This window comes from Maniola jurtina, chromosome 6 (genome assembly GCF_905333055.1).
Source record: "Maniola jurtina chromosome 6, ilManJurt1.1, whole genome shotgun sequence".
NCBI classification, from domain to species: Eukaryota; Metazoa; Arthropoda; class Insecta; order Lepidoptera; family Nymphalidae; genus Maniola; species Maniola jurtina.
Window position 1 is genome coordinate 14,218,376 of NC_060034.1, and position 25,437 is coordinate 14,243,812.

General features: G+C 37.3%; 1 protein-coding gene and 1 long non-coding RNA gene across 2 annotated transcripts in view; one reads left to right on the forward strand and one right to left on the reverse strand.

The window, feature by feature from the left end:
• LOC123866529 (cholecystokinin receptor type A-like) overlaps window positions 1–24,051 on the reverse strand; it is a 44,255-nt gene extending 20,204 nt beyond the window's left edge. The window contains 3 exon segments of the mRNA XM_045908173.1: window positions 9,548–9,748; window positions 14,466–14,580; window positions 23,809–24,051. Of these exon segments, the coding sequence (XP_045764129.1) occupies window positions 9,548–9,748; window positions 14,466–14,580; window positions 23,809–24,051 (559 nt within the window).
• On the forward strand, window positions 102–19,847 carry LOC123866530. The gene is made up of 3 exons (XR_006796216.1): window positions 102–437; window positions 8,109–8,116; window positions 19,836–19,847. It is a non-coding gene; the product is annotated as an uncharacterized LOC123866530 (long non-coding RNA).
• Window positions 24,052–25,437: the final 1,386 nt, after the last annotated feature.

A 25,437-nucleotide genomic window follows, 5' to 3' on the forward strand; every position in this document is an offset into this window, starting at 1 on the left:
AGAAATCAAAGGAGTATGGGTTAAATGAAAACTGCCAAATCGCTTCCAGGATAGCCTGCTACCATCTTATTTTTTATTTATTTTATTTTTTATTTTTTTGGAGACACACAGTATTAACAATAAACAATAAACAAAACAAATACAAAGCACACACACCAAAACAGTCTCCAAAGAAAAGTTAACACAGAATTAAACACACAATAGTCGGGAAAAGAAGGTACATAGAAAAAGAACAGAAAATAGGTGGATAACATAAATAATAAAGTAAAAACAAAAACGAAAAAAAAACTGACTAGTGAAGCTAGTCAGTTTTGGATATAATGTCCCTAATTGCAGATTTATATTTCTGAAGAGAGAGATGAAAAATGTCGTAATTTGAAAATTGCTGATTGAACTGGTTGCAACTTCTTCTGATAAATGTGTTGGTAGCATGTTTTGTCTTACTTGGTGCTATGCAAAACAATTTCCGATGCCTAGAGTTAATCCGTGGACATCTTAAGGATATTTTAGAGATTAAGTATGGAGAGTCAACGCCGTTGTTCAGGAGCTTATATAAAAGGGTTTGATCTCTTTGAATACGTCTGCCATCGGGTGAAACTGGCAAAGGGGGAATGTCATTACTGTTACTATTTTGAGATATGTAATATGAAAGTCGTTTTAGAAACCGATTGTGGACTCTTTCAATTTTTTCTTTATGTACCTTATACTGAGGACTCCATACCGTGGAAGCATACTCCAGAATAGACCTAACAAACGAGTTATAGAGTAGTACAAGTGTAGACGGCAATTTAAACTCTTTGGAAATTCTTAGGACAAATCCCAGCATCCTATAAGCTTTACTAGATATGTGGCTGACGTGTTCATCGAAAAGCAACTTTTTATCTAATAAAACGCCAAGATCCTTCACCGAGGACTTAGACTGCATCATCACTTACCATCAGGTGAGATTATAGTCAAGGGCTAACTTGTATCTGAGTTAAAAAAAAATAACCCCCTCCCACTTGTGCCTTCTGTCTGCTACCTTTCCTACTGAAATGTCAATACGATAAGATATCGGGGTCACTCATTAGTTATGCTGCGACCGTGGCCAGTTATAGACGCCTAGAACCATCCCACCGACCATTAATTAATTAAATGCTAGCCTCTGGATATATATGTCATGGTCTACAGTGAGATATTGAACACCAGTAGTTTCCCATTAACTTAAACGTAAGTGATTAAACAATATGAAATAATAATAAATTGTATCCACTCAGCACTTTTAGCACGAAAGGTGTGATTTCAATTGTAATTGCTATGATAGGATGATACTTGTCGCACCGCCGACGAGAAAGCGACTAGCTATCGACTATTTTCTCGCTCAAGAAACGTACGTAGTTGATCGCTCACTGTGTAGAGAAATCTCTCTACACTAGTTTGTCGCAGCAACTAGAACTATCAAAAACTCGCTGGCACTCGCTGGCTCTCTCTGTATAACTAATAATAACCACTATTATACGTACATATTTTGCTAATGTGATGTAAGGTGTATTATAGTAATAAAATCCTAATTCGGCTCGAGTCTAGACAGGTGGCGGCCTTCGATTAATATTTCATAAGCAATAATTTCTGATGGTATCAATTATTTTTATTGCGAATCGTTGATAACGAAGTAAGTAGGTACGTACATACCTAGAATAATATTTCAGAGATGGTTTGAGTACATACGACTTATTTTAACTTTTACGCACTAAGTATCTACTAAAAGTTCCGTCTTTCGGCTGAGGACATAGTGTACTGTTGAATTGTTACAGGGAAATGGAGGAAAAATCCCTAAACTTTCTTAAAAGTCTCTCCTTAGCTTTAATGTTACACTTGCATAAATCAATTTTAGACTTGCCTTGAAGTATATTGTTATCATAAGTATAGTATTATATTATCAAGCTTTTTTTAATTTGTTGGGGTATGTCCACGAAAGAACTGGTTCAAAAATTCCTAATTTGAATAGAAAGCTCTTCCATTCTATTCCATCCTAATTCGCGCACAAAATTTCGCCTCTGTGCTGTTGACCGTTAAGAGTTCCTTTGTCTGGAGCTAACATTGGATGTCGATTTAGGTCATGCTTCACACTATCACACTAATATTATAAAGGCGAAAGTTTGTGTGTGTGTGTATCTGTGTGTATGTATATTTGTTACTCCTTCACGCAAAAACTACTAGACGGATTGGGCTGAAATTTAGAATAGAGATAGATTATACCCTGGATTAGCACATAGGCTACTTTTTATCCCGGTAAATCAAAAAGTTCCCACGGGATTTTTAATAACCTACATCCACGCGAACGAAGTCGCGGGCATCAGCTAGTAGGTAATATAAATCAAAATATGCATTTTATTCGGAATGGAACCAACCTGAAAGAAAAAATCAACTCCGGGGGTTAGAGACAGTGGTTCTAATTTAGCTTGCAAGATTTGACCTAAACAAACAAACTATCCCAAAAACATTGCAGGTTAAATAAAATCATAACTACAAATATTGCCGGTTAAAAAAAATGCGCTGAATCTCGAATTTTAATCGAGGAATGAAAGCGTGGCTCACTAAATATGCTTCAAAAGTCTTGAATGAAGTCCTGTGAATTTTATGAACAGTAAGATTGATGAAGGCACCTACTTGAAATAGCTCTTCAAAGTTCTTGAATAAAGTCCTCTAAATGAGCAGTGGGTAAGTTTAAAGACACGGACTTGGAATGGCTAGATGCCGCATGATTATTAAATAATATGAAAATCAACTGAGCCTAATTTTTCTTATCTAGGATGTAGTCATGCGAGTTATTTATCAATGGAGCCAACAGACTTTGACAGGGGAGAGGATCGATTTTTATACGACACTGGCCAAAAGGTAATATTTTCAGAGCTCATGTAAGAATGTGAGTTTCTTTGTTCCCTTATAACTTCTAAATGTCGGAATAGATTTAGATGTAATGGCTTTGTAATGTAATTCTTCCATCATTTCGAGTGACAATTTAGCTCTAAATTTTTGTGAAAAATTCAACATGACGACTGTATTATCTCCAAATAGCTGAAAGTGCGCCAAACTTCCGCGCGCTTTCTGTGCTGAGTTTTTTTTAAAGAATATTAGCCATGCTAATCATGATTAATACTCCACTTTCCTCTCCAATTAAGAGTAAAGCTTGTGCCAGGAGTGGGTACGACAATAGTGCAACGGGTGGGGTTTGAACCGCCGACCTTTCGGAATTCAGTCCGCTTCTCAACCGTTGTGCTACCGAGGCTCATGCTCAGTTTATTGCTCAGCACCAGAGTTTAGACGTGTTTAATATAAATAGATTTATTTCATGTATAGATCGCAACTATTTATATAAATATATGTAAATAAATATGAATAGTGTAAGTATAACTTGTAATGCGCTTTGGCATCAAGCTGTAAGCATAGCAAGGATTTGTACAATAAAATAAATGTACAAAAAAATCTTCAATTATCTGATGTAGTGCAAACTGCAGTCGGAAAATATTTTTAAATGACTTGCTTGTATTATTTTTTAAAGAGGAATGATAGTAGGTACTAGGTACTTAAATACCTATTGACAGAGGAATGAAAATAAAATAGGCAGTTGGCTCCTTGGCTCAAATGGGCACACCTGAACGGACGCTTGCGGTGTCTAGATACTCCAAGTCCGAGGATAAAGGTATATTTTAGACTAAATTAACTTTTCTTTAGGTATTCCCGCGAGCATTAAGGTTACCATATTTCCCAACTGCCATTACAGTGATTAAGTTCTATCATTATAATTTATAGCACAGAGAGAATTTGTTTCTCATGGGAAGTTAGTAGTCAGAAGTTAATAAGTATATTTCCATAATCCAAGTAAAGGTGCCTGACTTGCTACGTGAGAAATAGTATCCCTTGGCATTAGTCTATCGCAGACAACCGATAAAACCTATGTATATTTATGAGGTAGGGTAAAGCTTTTTATTATTAACAAAGAACTATCAGTATTGTATCAGTCATGTCTGAGGAAATGAAAACTGACCTTTCTGCGTTTGACGGTCGGAAATCAAGGTCTCAATATTTACCGGCGCATCCGGTGAAGTTTTTCAACCCGATATTATCGCTGCATTCTTCAATAGCAGCCAGCCTAGCGATGGGACCCATCCGCTTGGCGGCGGGTCAAGTCTTGGAGGGAGTGCGGTGAATACTACCTTAGTGATACCCGCGCAACCGCCAGTCCGTTGAGAAACAAACACAGGTTTTAGTGGGTGCAAGCCCCACATAACCCCTCCGTTTCCCCTAACGGAAGGGTATGCGTTAGGCATTTCCTGTGTATTAAAAAAAAAAACACATTTCGAGTGATTATTTGTGTAGGTAGGTAGAAAATGTCGATCTTTATTTGCATCCGCCGACATTATCTTCACTTCGATAACCATTATTTCAACTTCGATTATATCATCGGTGCTTATGATAGGAGAAAAAGTGCATTCTATTTTATTAATCGTTATAATTAATGGAACTATGTCACCCAGGTCACCCCAGGCCGCACTGCAATTATTTGAGCACGTGTTTCATAGCGGGAAAGCATCGATATGTGGGAAGGTAACAAATGGCTTTGTCCATTGTGCCAAGGTACAGACCGCATGGGTATTCTACCCACAGAACAGCCAAAAATATTGACTTATATTATATGCTACTGTAATAATAGTACATTACAGTCCAGGCTTGAAATAAAGCGCTTACTGGCCGAGTCATATTGGAAGGCCGAGGCGAAGCCGAGGACTTCTCAAGTGATTTTGAAAGGACGAGGCGCTAGCCGAGTTAACTAAACGAGGTCGGTAATTGCTATTTTGGCCGAGACTTGTATAGTGTTTTAAATCATACAGTCTGAAACACACCAATTCGAACGTGACGATCTTCTTTAAAAAATATTTAAAAAAGGTTAAAAACAAATTACTAAAAAAAATATTTAAAACAAAATAAAATAATCCTCTTGGAAAGGCGGCCAGTAAAGGCCCGATTATAGTCCTCTACAATGAAATTCTTTCTTTTGTAAAGTAACATTTTACGAGCAAGTGAGGTAAAACACTATTATGATTATCTAATCCTATTTCCAAGGATAGAATAAAACATAGTCATACTGGCTGAATCACTGCAGGACCTTGAGGAAATGCTGATCGAGCTTAGCTGTTCTTCCAGACGCGTAGGTCATGAGAGGAACATAGAGGTAAATCTATAGACACATCTATAAGTTATAGTCCATCCTACCCGTAACCGGCGCATTACTGAGCTCGGGGCTATTTTCAGAAGGCCATCCCCTTTAAACTTTTTAAAAAAGGGTGTCTGGCAGGGCTTAGTGTCTGGCAATACATGACGTGATTTTTGACCCCCGACCCAAAAAGAGGGGTGTTATAAGTTTGACGTGTGTATCTGTGTATCTATGTATCTCTCTGTGGCATCGTAGCTTCTAAACTAATGAACCGATTTTAATTTAGTTTTTTTTGTTTGAAAGGTGGCTTGATTGAGAGTGTTCTTAGCTATAATCCAAGAAAATCGGTTCAGCCGTTTGAAACTTATCAGCTCTTTTCTAGTTACTGTAATCTTCACTTGTCGGGGTCGTTGTAAATTTTTAATTTACACTTGTTAATACTATTCGGAAGAAAATGTACAAAAATTACACTTTACACTTCGACGTAACATTTTGTACACCTTTATTACCTGTTATCTCCCAAAGCCACCATGATCCTAACTTCACAGTCGCTGATCGTTCTTCCCTGTGTTGGGGACAATACGCAGAAAACTTTCAGCTTTTATAATATAACGAAGGTCTGGCCCTCGCGGGCTCTCTCTTTATATTATCAATGGAACTGATTAGTTTGATACTCCATGGTCTAACTCAATGCTTCAGATGATTTTCTATAGGTAACATTTTTAACAAAGAAAATGCAAGTTCCGGGATGCAATCGTTGTCATATTTTCCAGTTAACTTTTCCAGGAAAAATGTGTGTTATTAAATTCCTTTGTAAAAAATATATCCCCGTTCATTGTATTTAAAATGTGAAAATGCGATGGTTTCGCTTTCTTTTTAGGGTTTCGTACCCGATAGTCTGCCCGTCCGACTATCCATCCATCTGTCTTTCTGTTTATCTGTCTATCAGCGAGCTATAATCTCATGAACTATATGTACAATAGGTACACAGTTTTAATTTTTAAAGCGTGTGTATTTATTTCTAATGCTGCTATAAAAACAAATAATAAAAATTTCAAAATAGCCGCCATGCAAATTTTAAAAATTAAAAAGTGTTTTATAGTAAAACACTTTTTAATTTTTACTATTATATACTACAGTACTATATACATGAAGGGTTCCGTACTACTATAGTAATAGTAGTACGGAACCCTTCATGTGAGAGTCCGACTCGCACTTGACCGATTTTTACATTTTCTTTATTTTACATTTTATATTTACCCAATTAGGGAATGCAGTACCGCAATAAAAATTTAATTTTCTGTACCCGTGGAAAGAGGATTTTTAATTCCCTCGGGAACCTGCAGGACTCTGAAAGTCTAACGAGAAATTACAAAATTATTGTGCCATGTAATTTACAATTCTACAAAAAGTTATTATGAAACAAAAATAACAATGAAATTCTTTATGCAGAGATCCAAAAATTATCTCACTATCAACCTTTCATTGAAACATGAATTTGTTAGTGATTCTCTCAAATTGTTACTTAAATGTAACGATAGGGCTAGCATATATGTATAGTACGCCGCCTATAAAATCCCGTTAACATATCAGACAAAAAACATTATACTACCACTACTGAGAACGGCTTTGGCCATAGTCTGCCATGCTGGCCGATTATTGCAGATTGGCACACTTCAGACACTTTTGAGAACTTCATGGAGAACTCTCAGGCATGTCATGTTTCCTTATCCGTTAAAGCAAGTAATTGCTAACACCTAACTCCGACATAGAGGTACCTACCGCAGAGAAGTTGTCGTCAAATGCCCTGGGGCAATGTGAACCAGGGTCATTTAATTTAATTTATTTTATCAAAATAACTCTTACAGCTATTTACATAGATTTTTAACACCCTTAAGTCTTGTAGACTTGTCTGGGGGCTGTACATTCCTCTATATATAAACACTAGAGGATGACCGCGACTTCGTCCGCGTGGATTTCGATTTTTGTAGATCCCGCGGGAACTCTTTGATTTTCCGGGATAAAAAATAGCCTATGTCCGTCCCCGGTATATAAGCTAACCCTGTACCAAATTTCGTCAGAATCGGTTAAACTGTTGAGCCGTGAAAAGGTAGCATACAGACTTACAGACACACTTTCGCATTAATAATATTAGTATGGATATGGATTACATGAAATATTACACTGATGAGTCAACTACACAAAACAATCACAATATGTCGGTAGGTACTTTTTATCCCGGAAAATCGTACAGTTCCCACGGGATTTTTAAAAACCTACATCCATGCGAACGAAGTAGCGGGCAACAGCTAGTATAAAATGAATGAATGACAGGGTATTTGGTTGCACAGTGCACGATCATTAGGTATTTTGTGACGCTCGGCACCGAGGTGATGCTAGCCAACTCGTTCGGACTCATTCATTATACAGCATTAAAGTGTAGCCAGTAGGTAAGTAATTAGAGGTAGGCGTTTAGTGAAGTTTTAAGTGAGGTTCGCCCAAGCGTTTAATCCCAAGTAAACACTCAACACGTGCGATTTGCTACATTTACAACAAAGTTTGCAGTTTTGACCTTCATTAACAGGTAATTTTTTTTTTGTTTGTTGCATGCATTTCCTCACGATGGTTTCCGTCCCCCTTTAAAAAACCGGCCAAGTGCGAGTCAGACTCGCGCACTGAGGGTTCCGTACTCGGGTATTTTTCTAACATTTTGCACGATAAATCAAAAACTATTATACATAAAAATAAATAAAAATCTGTTTTAGGATGTACAAGTAAAACCCTTTCATTATGATAACCCCACTTGGTATAGTTATCTTAATATTTTGAAAGTTGAAATCAATTTTGTTTTAACAGGGCTCTCTCCGTCACTCGTTTCATACAATCGTAGTTCCAATTTCATTTGAATATTAAGCAACCAAAGTCCATGAAATTTTGCAGATATATTCTAGAAACTAATATCTGTGTCTGTGGTGTTTTAGATTTTTTTTAAAATATGTAGTTTTGAAATTACAGGGGCTCAAAGAATTGTATGAAAATTTTAAAGACCGCGTAACTTTGAAACCGAATATTTTAACAGAAATCTGGAAAACCACAGACATAGATATTAGTTTCTAGAATATGTCTGCAAAATTTCATGGACTTTGGTTGGTTAATATTCAAATGAAATTGGAACTACGATTGTATGAAACGAGTGGAAACGAGTGACGGAGAGAGCCCTCTTAAATGATGTAACCACAAATTCGCGGTTTTCAGATTTATTCCTGTACTTGTGCTACAAGACCTACAATTACATACCTGCCTTTTAATATTCTAGGTCAACAGGAAGTACTCTGTAGGTTTCTTGACAGACACAGACAGACAACAAAATGATCCTATAAGGATTCCGTTTTTCCTTTTGAGGTACAAAATCCTAAAAAATACCAATGATATATTTTCACTAAAATAATATTTTCATAGCTTCTCTCTGGAGATATTATGTTCATCCATCTGTGCCGAAGGTAAATCGAGAGTGCCTCCGGGAGCCACTGAATGTTGAAATAAAAATATTTTCTTATATATCGTTTTTTATTTTATTTTTATGAGGTGTGTTGAAACAACAATCGGATAATACAAAGGATAACAAAACGATCGTTTGTTATAGTAATATTATGCACTTTAGTTAAAGTTTTTTTTTTTAAATCTCGTGGGAACTCTTTGATTGGATGGGATAGCAAGTCGTAGTAAAATATTAAAAACACGACTGTTCTTGCAAAAATGAACTAAAAAGTAAAAAAAATCACAATAGTAAGTATATGTAAATAGGGCTGAATCGATTTTTCTCAAAAGAATTTTCCCCATTGCTACTTGGGAATCCTACCCCCTATAGATACATCCTCTGTTCAGGCATTTAGAAGTTATAGTGGAATAATCCATGTACACAAACACACTAGTTTTTTAAAACGCTTTAAAGTTTAAAAGTTTAAGGGTGTCTGGCAGGGGGCTGCCACGATCCTAAGTTTCTGGCAATAGGTACATAACGTGATTTAGAATACTATTCGTAAGAAAATATACTTATAATAAATTGAGTTTATACTTTAACCTCCGATTTTTACACCTTTAATATAGTAAAATTATCTGTTATTTCCCAAAGCCACTATGATCCTAACTTTGATCCAAACTTCATAATTATGTGATAGTTGCTGATCGTTTCTCCCTGTGTTGGGGTCAAGACGCAGATAAATTTTCAGCTTTTATAAAATAACGAAGGTCTTAAGTCCAAATCTTCGATCGTATCATCGATGCTTTTATCAGGAGCATATACTTTTGATAGATTATTTTAACTTGTGACTGTGAGTTCAAATAAATACATACCATTTCCCCTCATCGGTTGCAGCGTAGAGACAATCAGTATTGGTGAGTTGAGCGCTATGGACAGTATCCATACAGTTGCTATCATCTTGTATGCGTGGCACTGCGTCTGCCATTTTCTGGACTTGAGGGGTCTGCATATCGCGAAGTACCTCTCGAGCGATATGGCCACTAGGGTCCAGACGTCCACTGACACAGAAACGGCTGAAACAAAAGGACAAAGTAAAACTTCGGCTGAATACTCAGGCCAATCCTGTACAGTTAGGCTGAGATCTATAGAGCGCACTTTGACTTTGCTCATACTTGAGACACTGTTAAAACGAGACAGCGGTATACCGCTGGCATAAATCTGTCTCGTTTTAATTGAAACTTAAGTCTAAGCAAAGTCAAACTGCGCTTTATAGATACGAAGAAATATGAAAACTTAACGCACAATGCACACCGGCGTTAGAGTAAATCTGAGGTGCGGTTTTCTTCATAACACCTCAAACTGAGTGAAATATACAGGGCTATATATGGGCCTTAAATGATTTAAATAGCTTTCATTTGGTGGAACTATACTTAGGTATTTTTTCTTCACTGATATCACAGACAATTTTTCACCGAAAGTGAAATTTAACTAAAAACTATGACCAAAATCAATAGCGCTGATATTTTTCATGAAATTTTCGCACATTATGATTCCCTACACTACCTACCTTACTTACTTACATATATCATAATAGGATGGGAGCTTATTGCAATAAGCAAGAAATAAATGGACGGTCGGCAAGAATAGATAAGTAAATAAACCAGCCACAGGGGTTCATACTATCCTTAAACTTTTCATCGCTTTTCATCTTCAAGAAGAAACTAAAAAGAAGTAAAGCAAAACTTGGAATAACTTTAAGATTTGAAGTCTCAACTTTATGAATACAAATTCTACTTTCTACTTCTTTTCTTTCTTACTTACTACTTCTACTTTGTCTACGTATAGTGCGAATGACAGAACAAAATACATTATATAAACACATAACTGAAAATTTAAAAAACCGCCGACACAAAAACCTCTATAAAAAAACTAGAAAAGAGCTGATAACTTTCAAACGGCTGAACTGACTTTCTTCGATTATAGCTAAGAACACTCTCGATCAAGCCACCTTTCAAACAAAAAAAAAACTAAATTAAAGTCGGTTCATTAGTTTAGGAGCTACGACGCCACAGACAGATACACAGATACACACGTCAAACTTATAACACCCCTCTTTTTTGGTTCGGGGGTTAAAAAGTGATACAATCGATATTACAAGTATCTACATATCGAAAAACCGCCATAAACTAGTAATAGCGTCATAACGTCTACGAACAGTAAACAATCTTTTGTAAGGTTGAAAATAGTACACTTTTACAACATTATTTGAAAAGATTTTTTTGATTAGACATATGAACAACTAGCTGATACCCGCGACTTCGTCCGCGTGGATTTGGTTTTTAAAAATCCCGTGGGAACTCTTTGATTTTTCGGGATAAAAGTCACCAATGTCAATTTCCGAGATGCAAGCTACTTTTGTACCTCATAAAAATCGGTTAAACGGATGGATCTCTTAGAATACCGTGGGAATTCTTTGATTTTCCGGGATAAAAGTAGCCGGGGAAGGGCATAGGTTTAGGAACCGATTTTGATGAAATTTCGTACAGAGGTTAAACTGTTGGGCCGTGAAAAGCCAGCAAACAGACAGACACACTTTCGCATTTATAGTATGGATTAGCTTTTTCCTGCAACTTCGTGTTATTATAGTTTATAGGCTACTAGGTAATGCTCGCGACTCCGCCGCGTGGATGTAAATAGGTTTTAAAAACTCCCTCCGATTTTCCAGGACAAAAAGTACTTATCTCCATCCCCAGAACGTAAGCGTATGGAAATAGCAAAAAGCATCGATATAATTCTAAATTAAATGATAGTCAAAAGTCAAAGTCAAAATCATTTATTCAAAGTAGGTACAATTGTACTCTTTTTGGTGGTCGGAATTGTTAAATTTGTACGATATAGTGGTGATAATTAATTACGTAACTTAAAACTAAAGCTACGAGGGTTCCAAACGCGCCCAAGTCTGAGAAGAGCCCACAATAAACTCAGATACAAATGGCAATTTTGGTCTGAATTAAATAGACGACGGACTATTTTATTTTCATAAGGATTAATATAATGTTAGTAAAACACCTTCCAAACTAAAGGTTTATTTTACTTTCAAAGTTAGACAACAACTCCGCCTCCAAAATCGGATAAGCTAGGAAATTAAAAGAAAACACTAGACGAAGGCGCACACATAACTGTAAAATTCTAATGCCTCTCCTGTAGGTGGGTGATAAAGAAATTAAAGAGCGGTTTTCGGCTAACAAAGTACTGAGCGCTTGACAAATAAAAAACCAGATTTGCGGTCATATCAACTCTGTGAACTTTTTTCGTAACAAAAGCCGAGGTTTTATCAACCCTTACAGCGGCTGCGGGTAAACACACAAAGACGCAAAGGCTTCAAAAGACCTAAATTAAATAAATACTATTTTTATACTGTACACATACGTCAAAGGCTGAACAAATACAAGTGTAGACTGCGACAAGTGTAAATTAAAAATTTATAACACCCCCGACAATTAGTGAAGGTTATAGTAAATAGAAAAGAGCTGATAACTTTCAAACGGCTTAATTGATTTTCTTGGATTATAGCTAAGAACACTCTCGATCAAGCCACCTTTCAAACAAAAAAAAAAACTAAATTAAAATCGGTTCATCAGTTTAGGAGCTACGAGGCCACAGAAAGATACACAGATAAACAGATACACAGATAAACAGATACACAGATACACACGTCGAACTAATAACACCCCTCTCTTTGGGTTGGGGGTTAAAAACAATAGCGCATGCAGTACCAGTCCACCACGCTGGCCATGTACGGTTTAGCAGACTTCATACATCTTATACATCATTATAGAAAACTCTCAGACATGCAGGTTTCCTCACAATATTTCCTTAGTGATATTTAATTGCTTAAAACTCACAGAACTCTGTTGTGATAAAATGTAGATGAAATGTTAGAGGTGCGTGCCTGGGATCGAACCCCCAATATCCCGAATAGGAGACGGACGTCTTAACTAGGCTATCGAGCCTCTGTTAAATGTTTAAAAAAAAAAGAATATTAGCCATTTTTAATCATGACTAACATTCCCCTTTCCCCTCCAACTAAGCGTAAAGCATGTGCTGGGAGTGGGTACGACAATAGTGCAACGGCTGGGGTTTGAACCGCCGACCTTTCGGAATTCAGTCCACTCCTATAACCGTTGAGCTATTGAGGCTCTACTATTTAATTAATGTTTTTTCTTCTTAGTTTCGCGTTATATCCGAATATTAGTTCCAGCGTAGCACCAAAGCTACACAAAGGGAACCAATATCGCTTACGTATGTGGACCAGGTGTGGCAAATGCACGATGTATTTTTAGACTGAAAGCCATCCGTTCTGGGAATTTCAATTTCAAAGACGTCCATGGATGACCGGGTTCTTAAGTAAATAATAACGGATTGAAAGCAAAAGCGGGTTTACAAGGGATAACAAGGTTTGCTACCGCCTACCTAAGCTTGTTCCCATTCTGATACAAGTTACGTGTGACTGCGATCTCACTTGGTGGTAAGTGATGATGCATCAGTCTATCTTACAATAGAAAATAAGGAAATGGGGGTCGACAAAATTGTCAGTTTTAGACCATTTTTGTGAAGGGGTCTATCTCAAATAAAATATAATAATATACAATAAAATAGTTTGTAAGCTGTGTTAGTTTGTTTTATATTAAAAAAAAAAATACATTTTTTGGCGTTTTCTTTCACGGTTTATTGCAATGTTCTAGCTCGAAACAGAAATTAGTATTTCAAAAAAATGTGATGTTCATAATTATGTACTGAACCCTAAAAAAGCGAGGCCTAACTCGCACTTGACCAGTTTTTTTTTCTGTTTGAGGCCCAGGACCATAAAAGTTAGGCACACAAATCCGGATTCTGAGTCTGGTTTACGAAATGGCAGTTACAATATTTGTAAATGGGATGCAAGAGAGACACCAGGCCGCCGAACAATGTGCCAAATGCAAATGAAGTGCAATGAAGCTGTGAATTATTAAGTCAAACACACCTATGTCGGCGTTATTATTAAGAGGGCTCTCTCCGTCACTCGTTTCATACAATCGTAGTTCCAATTTCATTTGAATATTAAGCAACCAAAGTCCATGAAATTTTGCAGACATATTCTAGAAACTAATATCTATGTCTGTGGTTTTCCAGATTTCTGTTAAAATATCCGGTTTCAAAGTTACGCGGTCTTAAAAATTTTCATACAAATCTTTGAGCCCCTGTAATTTTAAAACTACATATTTTTAGAAAAATCTAAAACACCACAGACACAGATATTAGTTTCTAGAATATGTCTGCAAAATTTCATGGACTTTGGTTGCTTAATATTCAAATAAAATTGGAACTACGATTGTATGAAACGAGTGACGGAGAGAGCCCTGTTTAAGCACTTAATTAACGCTTACACAGGTCTGCTTGACTCAATAGATACCTGTTATCTCCAAAAGCAATGATCAAAACTTCATAGTCGCTGATCGTTCCTCCCTGTGTTGGAGACAATACGCCTCTGCGTATTGTCTCCAACACAGGCAGGAACGATCAGCGACACAGGCAGGAGGATCAGCGATGAAACTTTCAGCTACATATACCATATAACATAACGAAGTTCTAGCACGCGCTGGCTCTCTCTCTATATTATGTCATAATAGCTAACATATTTCAGCCCGATCTGTCCAGTAGTTTGAGCTGTGTATTGATAGATCAGTCAGTCAGTTAATCAGTCAGCTTTCCCTTTTATGTATATTAAATTTAATAAAAAACCGCAATTACCTTGTAAAAATGGTATTAGCTTGCAGAGCGCCGCCCCAAAAAGGAACCTCCTGTATATCTGGCCGACGAGGGTGAAAGGCAGGCAGAATACACCGAGCAGGAAGTCCGATATTGCCTGAAAAAAAAAAACTGCTTTATATGTGTCGCAACGGACTGTAGGTGCGTTGAATCAGCGCCATAAATGTGCTCAATGGTTAAAATGGCGTTTATGGTGTGGTCCCACTGTACGAATGTTTCGAGTTTGGGCTTCAATTTGCTTTCAGCTTCACTTGATGATGCCCGCGATTAATTCCGTGTGGGTTTAGGGTTTTACAAATCCCATCAAGATCAGTTAAATCGATGGGCCTTTTAAAATCCCGTGGAAACCCTTTGATTTTCCGGCATAAAAACGAATCTTGATGTTCAACTCAGGAATGCAAGCGGTAGCCGTCATGAACAGTTAAACCGATGATGGGCCTTTAAAAATTCTGTGAGAACTCTTTGATTTATCGGTATAAAATGCAGCGTACCTACGTCCGATACGTCGTCAAAATCGGTTAAACGAATGGGTCGTGAAGATCTAGGAGAAAGACACACTTTGGCATTTATAATACAGTATAGATTTTTTTAGGTGTCGTCTAAACATTTGTTTTGCTGGGTTCACAAAAAATCAGCGCTTTGTGCTAACAGATACCAGAGATTCAATTTATCATTATACTCAGTTTTATTTCGAATATTTTATTGTTTGTAACACAAATAAACGTCTTCTTATTTCTTTCTTCGATTTTTTCGTTTTCGATTTGTAATCCACACGACTTATATTTATTCGTTTTGCTCTGCCTTATTCTTAACTAGAGGATGCTGGCGACTTCGTCCGCGTGGATGAAGGTTTTTAAAGATCCTGTAGGAGCTGTTTAGTTTTCCGGGATAAAAAGTTGTCTATGTCAATAATATGGACACAGGCTACCTCGCTACCTTTCATACAAATCTGTAGAGCGGATGGGTCTTTAGGAATTCCGTGGGAACTCTTTGATTTTCCGGGATAAAAAGTAGCCATGTCCGTCCGCGGGATTTAAGCTAACTCTGTACCAAATTTCATTAAAATCGGTTCAGCGGTTGAGCCGTGAAAACGTAGCAAACAGAGAGACAGACAGACACACTTTCGAATTTATAATATTTGTATGGATGACTAGGTATATTTAAAAAAAAAAAGAATATTAGCCATTTGAATCATGACTAACATTCCCCTTTCCCCTCCAACTAAGCGTCAAGCTTGTGCTAGGAGTGGGTACGACAATAGTGCAACGGGTGGGGTTTGAACCGCCGACCTTTCGGATTTCAGTCCGCTCCTATAATCGTTGAGCTATTGAGACTAGGTATATCATCGATGTATGTATATATCTGACCTAAGAACATAGTTTACTTGGATATTTTTAAATAAAAACAGCGAGCAAACGATTAGGTGGGTCACCTGATGTTAAGTGCTTAACGCCGCTCATGAACATTTGCAGCACCAAACCTACCTACGTTTCCGAAATTGTTGATACGCCCCTTAAAATTAACCTTGTGTTAAAATCTAACGGAAACACCGCCGAAGGGAGTTCGTTCCACAGTTTAATGTACGTGGAATATCTGGCACAACGGGCGGTCAAAGTGCGCCAGGCACTCAGGTGCATTGAAACTAGTCCGAAAGGTAAGGTAAAGGCTCTAATCAGACTTGGGCGCGTTTGGAACCCTCGTAGGTTACGTACATAATTAATTATCACCACTATATCATACAAATTTAACAATTTCGACCATCAAAAGGAGTACAATTGTACCTACTTTGAATAAATGATTTTGTCTTTGACTTTGACTTTGGTACGAAATTTACAACGCTTACCCGTTTTGGGCGGGCTACCCATTTTGGGCTTGTCTCCCCTACGTAGTAATTACAACTATAATAAAAGTTGATGTTGCCGCATCGCTTGTATGAACTTCGCCAACACAAACAAAGCCTTCGTTAGCGCTCATTGTTTTCAGAGATTTCCTCAAACAAAATCAAAACAAACACCTAAACTTTTATATTGTTAACTCAGAAGTTATTTTCATTCCTATTAAAATTTTCTCGGGCGTAACCGTGGCGTAACTTTAACACAAAGTGAAATAACTGAGCTAACATTTACCAACTATTTTCACAGGTGGGTATAGTTATAAAGAACGATAAACTCGGGAAACTGTCGTCTTTATAGGACATTTTATGCGCAAAACAAGTTGCAGTAAAGTGCTTATATACATGTCTCATGAAAGCAGGAAGAAATGAGAACTGAGGTGCGCTCAGGCAATTAAATAGTATCTTAAAGTAAATTAAGGTAAGCTGTGACAGCCTAGTGGTTAGAACGTTCGGCTTCTAATCGGAAGTCGGGGGTTTGATCCCGGGCACGCACCTCTAACTTTTCAGTAATGTGCGTTTTAAGCAATTATATAATATTACTTGCTTTAAGGGTGAAGGAAAACATCGTGAGGAAACCTGCATGGCTGAGAGTTCTCCATGTACTCAAAGGTGTGTGAATTCTGCCAATCCACATTGCCTAAACCCTTCTCACTCTAAGAAGAGACCCGTTCTCGTCGAATCTGCTCGTCGAATCGTCGATCATGATGATTTTCACACCCCGCGCGGGCATGAAAGTAAAAGACTGCTTGATTTTTATGCTTGTCGCTTCAAGGGGAAGTAACTTCCCCTTGGTTAGAGTGGCGTACGTACCAAGTAATTTCTCCTTGGGGAAGGTACTGAACACGGAAGCCATATACGTGTCCCTGCTACGGTTGATTAATTGCAACGTAAATCGACAAAGGCATCCTTGGAGGCTAGCATTTGTACTGAATTAAGGTCACGGTACTCTGTGTTATCGTTCCCTAGGGGTGCCATTTATTATATCTAATGAGTTTTCAGCAAACTGCAGTCTCGGCAATTGCGGGAGAGAGCAATTTTTGTTATAAAATACATGGAAAGTGTAATGCCTTTTTTCTTATTAGGGTTCCGTATACCGAAGGGCGATAAGCAGGCAATCTGTGATAGCCTAGTGGTTCCCATCTACCGGCTAATCGGAGGTCGGGTGTTCAATCCCTCTAAAATTTCGAAGTTATGTGCGCTTTAAGTAATTAAGTATCACTTGCTTTTACGGTGAAGAAAAACATCGTGAGAAAATATGCACCGGTGAGAGTCCTCCATAATGTTCTCAAAGGTGTGTGAAATCTTTCAAACCGCATTCGGTTAGACTATAGCCAAACCCCTTCTTGAGAGGAGGCCCGTGCTCTGGAGTGAGCCGGCGGTGGACCTATTACTAAACTTCCGCTGTCCGGTCTGTCCGTCCGTCTGTCTGTCAGCGGGCTGTATCTTATGAAACGTAATAGGAAGAGTTGAAATTTTCACAGAATGTGTATTTCTATTGTCGCTATGACTGTACTATGACTCTATGACGCTAAGTTTCTATGTTCAACTCGCACTTGGTCGGTTTTTAAATATACAAAAAATTTGTGTACTCTGCAACTTTTGAATATTTCAGTGATCGTTGGAGTAGGTATTTATTTTAATGCTCTTGAAAACTACGATTGGAAAGCTGAAAACTTTTCCATAAGTCCAATAAGTAACTGATCAACTTTGGACATAAAAACAGCTAAGTACCAACTTGAAATGACAAAAGTTAAAAGCGAAAGCTGTGAAGTTTGACCGGTTAAATGTATTTGATGTTGAAACAGCGCCAAATAAAGTTTAGGAGAGTTTGAGTATTTTAGAATTAACATAATATGCCCTGACCTTGACCGCGTGGAATACATAAATTTTCAAAACCCTCTTTCAAAATGGACCCCATATATTATGTTAAAAAAATTAAAAAAAAAACCGGCCAAGTGCGAGTCAGACTCGCGCACTGAGGGTTCCGTACTCGGGTATTTTTCCAACATTTTGCACGATAAATCAAAAACTATTATACATAACAGTTATATAAAAATCTGTTTTAGGATGTACAGGTAAAGCCTTTTCATATGATACCCCACTTAGTATAGTTATGTTATTTTGAAAATTGAAACACATTTTAATTTTTTTTTTAATGATGTAACCATAAATTTTTCAGAAAAAGGTTTTCAGATTTATTCCTGTACTTGTACTATAAGACCTACCTACCTATCAAATTTCATGATTCTAGGCCAACGGGAAGTACCCTATAGGTTTTTTGACAGACAGACAGAAAACAAAGTGATCCTATAAGGGTTCCGTTTTTCCTTTTGAGGTACGGAACCCTAAAAAATTCTGAAGTGCAATTCTGAAGTTCATAGTAGTTTTTAGAAATACTTAGATGCCACCGGAAAATTTTATAATTTTATTTCGTCATTATACTTCAGCATTGTATTTATCAGATCAAAATAGCATGGGTACCACCTACGTGTCGTCATCATATACTAATTACCAAACACCCTATATATATTTAGTTAATACTATTAACTACTAGCCAATGCCCGCGACTTCGCCCGCGTGAATTTAGGTTTTTTTGAAATCCCGTGGAATTCTTTGATTTTCCGGGATAATAAGTAGCCTATGTACTAATCCAGGATATTATCTATCTCCATTCTGAATTTCAGCCAAATCCGTCTAGTGGTTTTTGCGTGAAGGAGTAACAAACATACACACACACACACACACACACACACACACACACACATACAAACTTTCGCCTTTATAATATTAGTGTGATTATAGGTTAACGCACTTTGTTTTTATGGCACTGGATGTAACAAAAACGCCCCATACATTCTATAAGTTTAATAAATAAAATATGACGGAGACGACCGTGGTACCAAAAAAGAAAAATCACTTTCCGTGAAAAATCGTGTGTGAAAACACTGTGAAGAAAAATAACAATTTCCCAAAATGAAAAAGATTCATTTCCCTGTAAGGCTTCCATAATTACAAAACAAACAACAAAGTAGTTACAACATAACAATCATAAAGTTCCCGACGAGCGACGTAATATTGAAAACACGCTTTGTGGATCAGGATTCTAATAAAAGCGCTTTCTTTGCACGTCGTGGGTGCTTTATGTACTAAGAAACAAAATAATTGCTTTGCTTTTGAGCTAAGATTTATTATTAAACGCTTTTCAACGCGTAGTACAAGATGTCCATCTTATTACGAAAGACATAGAGTACAGAATTTTCAATTAATAACTGGGTAATAAGCTCGCGATCTCTTTACACAATAGCGCGGTCGGCATGGAGCCCTTCAACAGAGGCTTTGCGTAAGTACCTATTCCTAAAGTCCGACGCATACTGAAGGAGTTGAGTAAAGGTACACTTGTGCAGTGTCGGTCTTTCTTGGTTTTCGTAGATTATACATATCTTACACGAAAGGTCGAGATGTAAATCGGGGTGGGGACGCCCCGCACACCCGCACAGCCCCTGCGCGAACCCGGTGCCGGATAGCGCGGATGACGTGCATCCCCCTACCTCATACCCCGATTGCTATATCTGCCTGTCGCGTACTACCTACTCGACACCAGTCTCCACTTTGACTCGACTCACAGTTAAGCATGGAGCTTTACCAACTCTCGGTTCGATCCTAAGTCGACAGAATATATAATATTATGTCAAATTTGGCTATTATTGGCGTCACTCAGAAAAGCAGGTATTATTTAAATATTTTTATCGAATTATTGAAATGTCCTTCCAGAAACCTACGCAAAAAACACAGGTTCAATGCGTAGGGGTTATTCGAGAGTTTTTATCTAAACAAACTAATCCTAAAATAAATAATTTAATTAGAGCGTGATTGCTATCACATCTAATTATTCAGTTCATATTATTTTTGACCATTCAAATCAATTTTTAAAAATAATCTTACACTATGATCGTGTAAAAATAAAGAAAATAATAGGGCTACTTTAGGGCTACCTGGTACAAAGTAGATACTAACATTTGACGCCTGCCGCAGTAATGTCGACGCCTCGACCTTTTGTGGGAAGTTTCCTAACTGTCGTGAACTGTGACGCTACCGCTGTTTTTGACACCTGATATTATTCTCATTACTTAAGAGCTGTCTCTCCGTCACTCGCTCCATACAAACGTAGTTCCGATTTCATTTGAATATTAAGTAACCAAAGTCCATGAAATTTTGCAGACATATTCTAAAAATTAATATCTATGCCTGTTATCCAGATTTCTGTTAAAATATTCGGTTTCAAAGTTACGCGGTCTTAAAAATTCACATACAAATCTTTGAGCTTTCACGCCACAGGCACAGATATTAGTTTCTAGAATATATCTGCAAAATTTTATGGACTTGGGTTGCTTAATATTCAAATGAAATTGGAACTACGATTGTATGGAGCAAGTGACGGAGAGAGCCCTGTTAATGTCACTGTCACTTGGTCGGGATCGCTAAACTGTTGTCGGAAGGAATATGCTCGGATCGGATATGAATAGGACCGGTAATTTCAGTAAGTGGCAATTCAGGTTAAAAGTTTCCTTAGCGCGCTCGCAAGCACTTTCCAATACTCTGCAATGAACTTTTGTTGTCACGTTTTAGAAACTACCTAGTATACAGATTATATATAGATTTATCAAAGTAAGTAAATGACAAGTCACTAACAAAATGTCATAGCGCAATTGGCCTGGTTTGCACACATATACACATCTATGTTTCTTATTAGTTACCAAAATAATATTTAGAAACTAGAGGATGCGCGCGACTTCATCCGCGTGGATTTAGGGTTTTCAAGATCCCGTGGAAACTGTTTGATTTTCCGGGATAAAATGCCTATGTCAATTATAGGTACGCAAGCTACCTCGGTACCAAATTACATACAAATCGGTTAAGCGGATGGATTTGCTCCTATGATCTCCTTATTTCTGATTTGATCATGTAGAGAAACTCCGAGCATGACATAAGAATAGATTAAACAAGTCAGTGAAGGAGTCCTTAAGAAGGGACCTACCTAAAGAAGTTTTTATTAAGGACTACCCTACTGCTTGACTATACTTAAGTAGTTAATTAAAATAAATATTTTATTTCACATCTATACTTCTATACTATCTATACTAATAAATAAAATTGGAGTGTCTGTCTGTAATTTCGAAATAACTACCTCATACTAAGCTCATATGATTATTTGAACGATACCAACACTGAATCACACGTTTTTAAAATTTTTGTCTGTCTGTCTGTCTGTCTGTCTGTCTGTCTGTTTGAAAAGGCTAATCTTTGGAACGGCTGAACCGATTTTGACGGGATTTTCACAGATAAGTAGAGGATTGACCAGGGTGTAACATAGGCTACTTTTTTAACCGACTTTCAAAAAGGGAGTTGTGTTTTTCTACCTATGTACACCGAAATCTCCGAGATTTCTGAACCGAATTGCGTCGTTTCTTTTTTAATCGATAGGGGAATTTTGCGACATTGTTTTATAAAAAATTTGGATTCCAACTCCTCAATCCTGATGCTGCAGGGGATCTGACCAATCCACGCGGGCGAAGCTGCGGGCATCAGCTAGTTTAATGATAAAAATGATGGCCCGATCAGAGAGGTATTGGAATAATATAAGCCCACTATGAAGAAAGACACTCAATTCGACCGCAATGGGTCTGACAGGTTGATTTTCCCCGGCTTTATTCTGTAGACAAAGGACACAGGATTTTATTTATAGACCATTTCCTTTTGATTACGAAAGAATTGAGCAGTCGTATCATTATGAAAGCTCGCAGCTCAGGGACGGACATAGGTTACCTAATTCTAAATGCGGAAAATCAAAAAGTTCCCACGGGATTAAAATAAATTTCAATCCATACGGATGAAGTCACGGGGATTAGGTATCTATAGCTTAAAATAGTTTCATAAAACGTAGATGGGGATAATCTAGCTTAAAATCACACTTATAATATTATAAAGGAGAAAGTTTGTATGTGTGTGTGTATGTTTGTTACTCCTTCACGCAAAAACTACTGGACGGATTGGGCTGAAATTTAGAATGGAAATAGATTATATTATTATGGATTAGCTCATAGGCTACTTTTTATCCCGGAAAATCAAAGAGTTCCAACGGGAATTTAAGAAAACCTACATCCACGCGAACGAAGTCGCGGGTATCAGCTAGTAGAACCATAAAACGTACGTGCTCTTGTGCTCTTAGGTACATAGTACTTTACATAAATGACATAAGTTGGAAGGCAAATAATGTTTTACATGGCTAGGTAAATATTCTTAAATAAAATAATATAAAAGTGTTGAATTTCTTTTACCACTTATACAAATACCTGAACAACAAGACAATAGTAGAAAAAATTAAATATTGATACAAATGTGCTGAATTGTCTCGTCTGTGTTTGCATTTTGGTTAAAATATAATGAGAATATAATAATAATATATTCAGATCTGAAAAAACAGTTGTCAAGGTCTCCATAAAAAGGATAGGTTTTTACTGCAATAACAAGTGTAAATTAAAAAATTTCAACACCCCCCACCAGTGAAGGTTATAGTAACTAGAAAAGAGCTGATAACTTTCAAACGGCTGAACCGATTTTGTCGAATTATAGCTAAGAACACTCTCGATCAAGCCACCTTTCAAACAAAAACTAACTAAATTAAAATCGGTTCATTAGTTTAGGCGCTACGATGCCTCAGACAGTTACACAGATACACACTTCAAACGTATAACACGCCTCTTTTAGGGTCGGGGGTTAAAAACAAAACATATTCACTCCCAATTTTCTTCTGGGTACTGTTTATATCGGAATTCTGAGTTATAAGATGTTTTACTGTCTAAAGTATCACTCCACTGGTCTAAAAGCTGTTTTACTCCGAAGGAACACCATGCGACAATGGTTGATCGTTTCACATAATATGGCATGTAAAAAATTACTCCTTTTCATTTTTCATAATATTTATTTTTCTTTTCATATTTATATTTTCTTTTAATTGCTGCCTTCATCAAAGCAGCCTGTGAAATATCACAAAGCAAAATCTTACAAAGTTTGAAAACTATGATGCCTGCGACTTCGTTCGCGTGGATTCAGGCTTTTTAAAAATCCCGCGGGAACTCTTTGCTTTTCAATAAAAAGTTGCTTATATCGGTTTCCGGGACGCAAGCTACCTCTGCATCACTACTCATATAATAAATTTTTGGGTTTGCTGGGTATTTTTTACTAGGCTTTATTTATTAGAAAGCTTTTAAATGAAACGTTAATGAATACTATATTACTCTCTGTTGTTTTTCTGCGGTTTCTGGTGCAAGGTCACCTTTCCAGCACGTTGGGACCTCAATGGCTATTGGCTTTTCGAACTATATGCCTTGTTTCCCGCTAGTAAAATCTAGACCCATCAAACCCTAAACTCACCAGGTTCAGTAAATACACGTTGGTGACTGTCCGCATCCTCCGGTTGCTGGCTAGTGTTGCGATCACGAGGCAATTCCCTGATATCGACAGCAAGAAGATGAGGAAGTACGGAGGCAGCACGAATCGCCACTCGTATGCGTTGCCGGCGATTGTTGTGTTTCTGACAACAATCGATGGTGTTGTTGTTGTCTCCCGGAGGAGCAGCGAACTGGTGTTGTAATCTAACGTCATGTTAGGATCCATTGTTGTTATCTGCAACAACAAACAAGATAAAGTTGAAAACTAAAATCCGACTGCAATCGTCTTAATAAACGCTGAAATATAAGAGTAAAATTGTTTTTCTGTCGCTTGGTATATTTTAATGTTGTAGTACATTTATATTAATTATGAACTCAGAATTTTCTTCTCTTTCATTTGACACCCCACTCGATACAATAGCAAAAAAAAATTTGAGACCCCCATTTTTTTCATGTAACATCCGTTTGGTCAATTTTTTTCGTATAAAATGTAGCCTATGTCACCCGGACCCTTACGACGAATCGATTGACACCTCATTCATCAAAATCGGCCCAGTAGTTTAGGCGTTACGGTGGAACACACAGAATCTGGATACAAACATACACACACACATACATAAACACAAACATACATACATAGCCTGCTAAAATCATAACCCTTCCTTTTAGCTTTGCCGCAGTCGGGTAAAAATGAGGTGGAAAATCGCTTCGATACGTTTCCGTGGAATTTCGACTACTAATAATTATTTACGCGAATAAAACGGGATAGTAATAATTAATCTTAGAAGGTTATAATTTATGGCTAGGTTACAAATTACAGGATATAATTTATGCACATTTTGCGAAAAAAACCTACTGGTTTGATGATAATAAGTAATTACTTATCGTGAATTAAGTCGGAAGAATTCGCCTTAGCTTCCTTGGCATGCTATGTGTAAATAATGATGAGTAAAGTTACATGAAAACAATATACATATAATGAATTAGTTTCTCGGGTTGCTTGTTGTATGTATGTGTGTGTCCTCAAACTCCGGCCCTTATCTCCCAACTTTATCTCGTACCTACTTGCCAAGTACAAGCAAGTGCAATACCTACCTATACAGGGTAATGTTCTGACGACAAGACACAGGAATCATGTCGTAACTTTAAGCGATACATAACTCATAGTTATAGTTTGCTGGACTGCGCCCAACGATAGGTATGTATAACCGCGGAATTTTAATAGAAATAGTATTTGCTGTCTTTAATACAGTGACAGTGTGACATGGAATTTCAGCTACTTGCGAAATTAAAAGAAATAGTATTTGCTGTCTTTAATACCGTGACAGTGTGACATGAAATTTCAGCTACTTGCAAATTGTGCGTGCAATCCATACTAATATAATATTACTAGAGGATGCCCGCGACTTGGTCCGCGTGGATGTAGAATTTTATAGATCCCGTGGGAACTGTTTGATTTTCCGGGATAAAAAGTTGCCTATTTTGATTACAGGGACGCAAGCTACTTCGGTACCTTTTATACAAATCGGTTAAGTGGATGGGTCTTTAGGTATTCCACGGGAACTCTTTAATTTTTCGGAATACAATAAAAAGTAGCCTATGTCCATCCCCG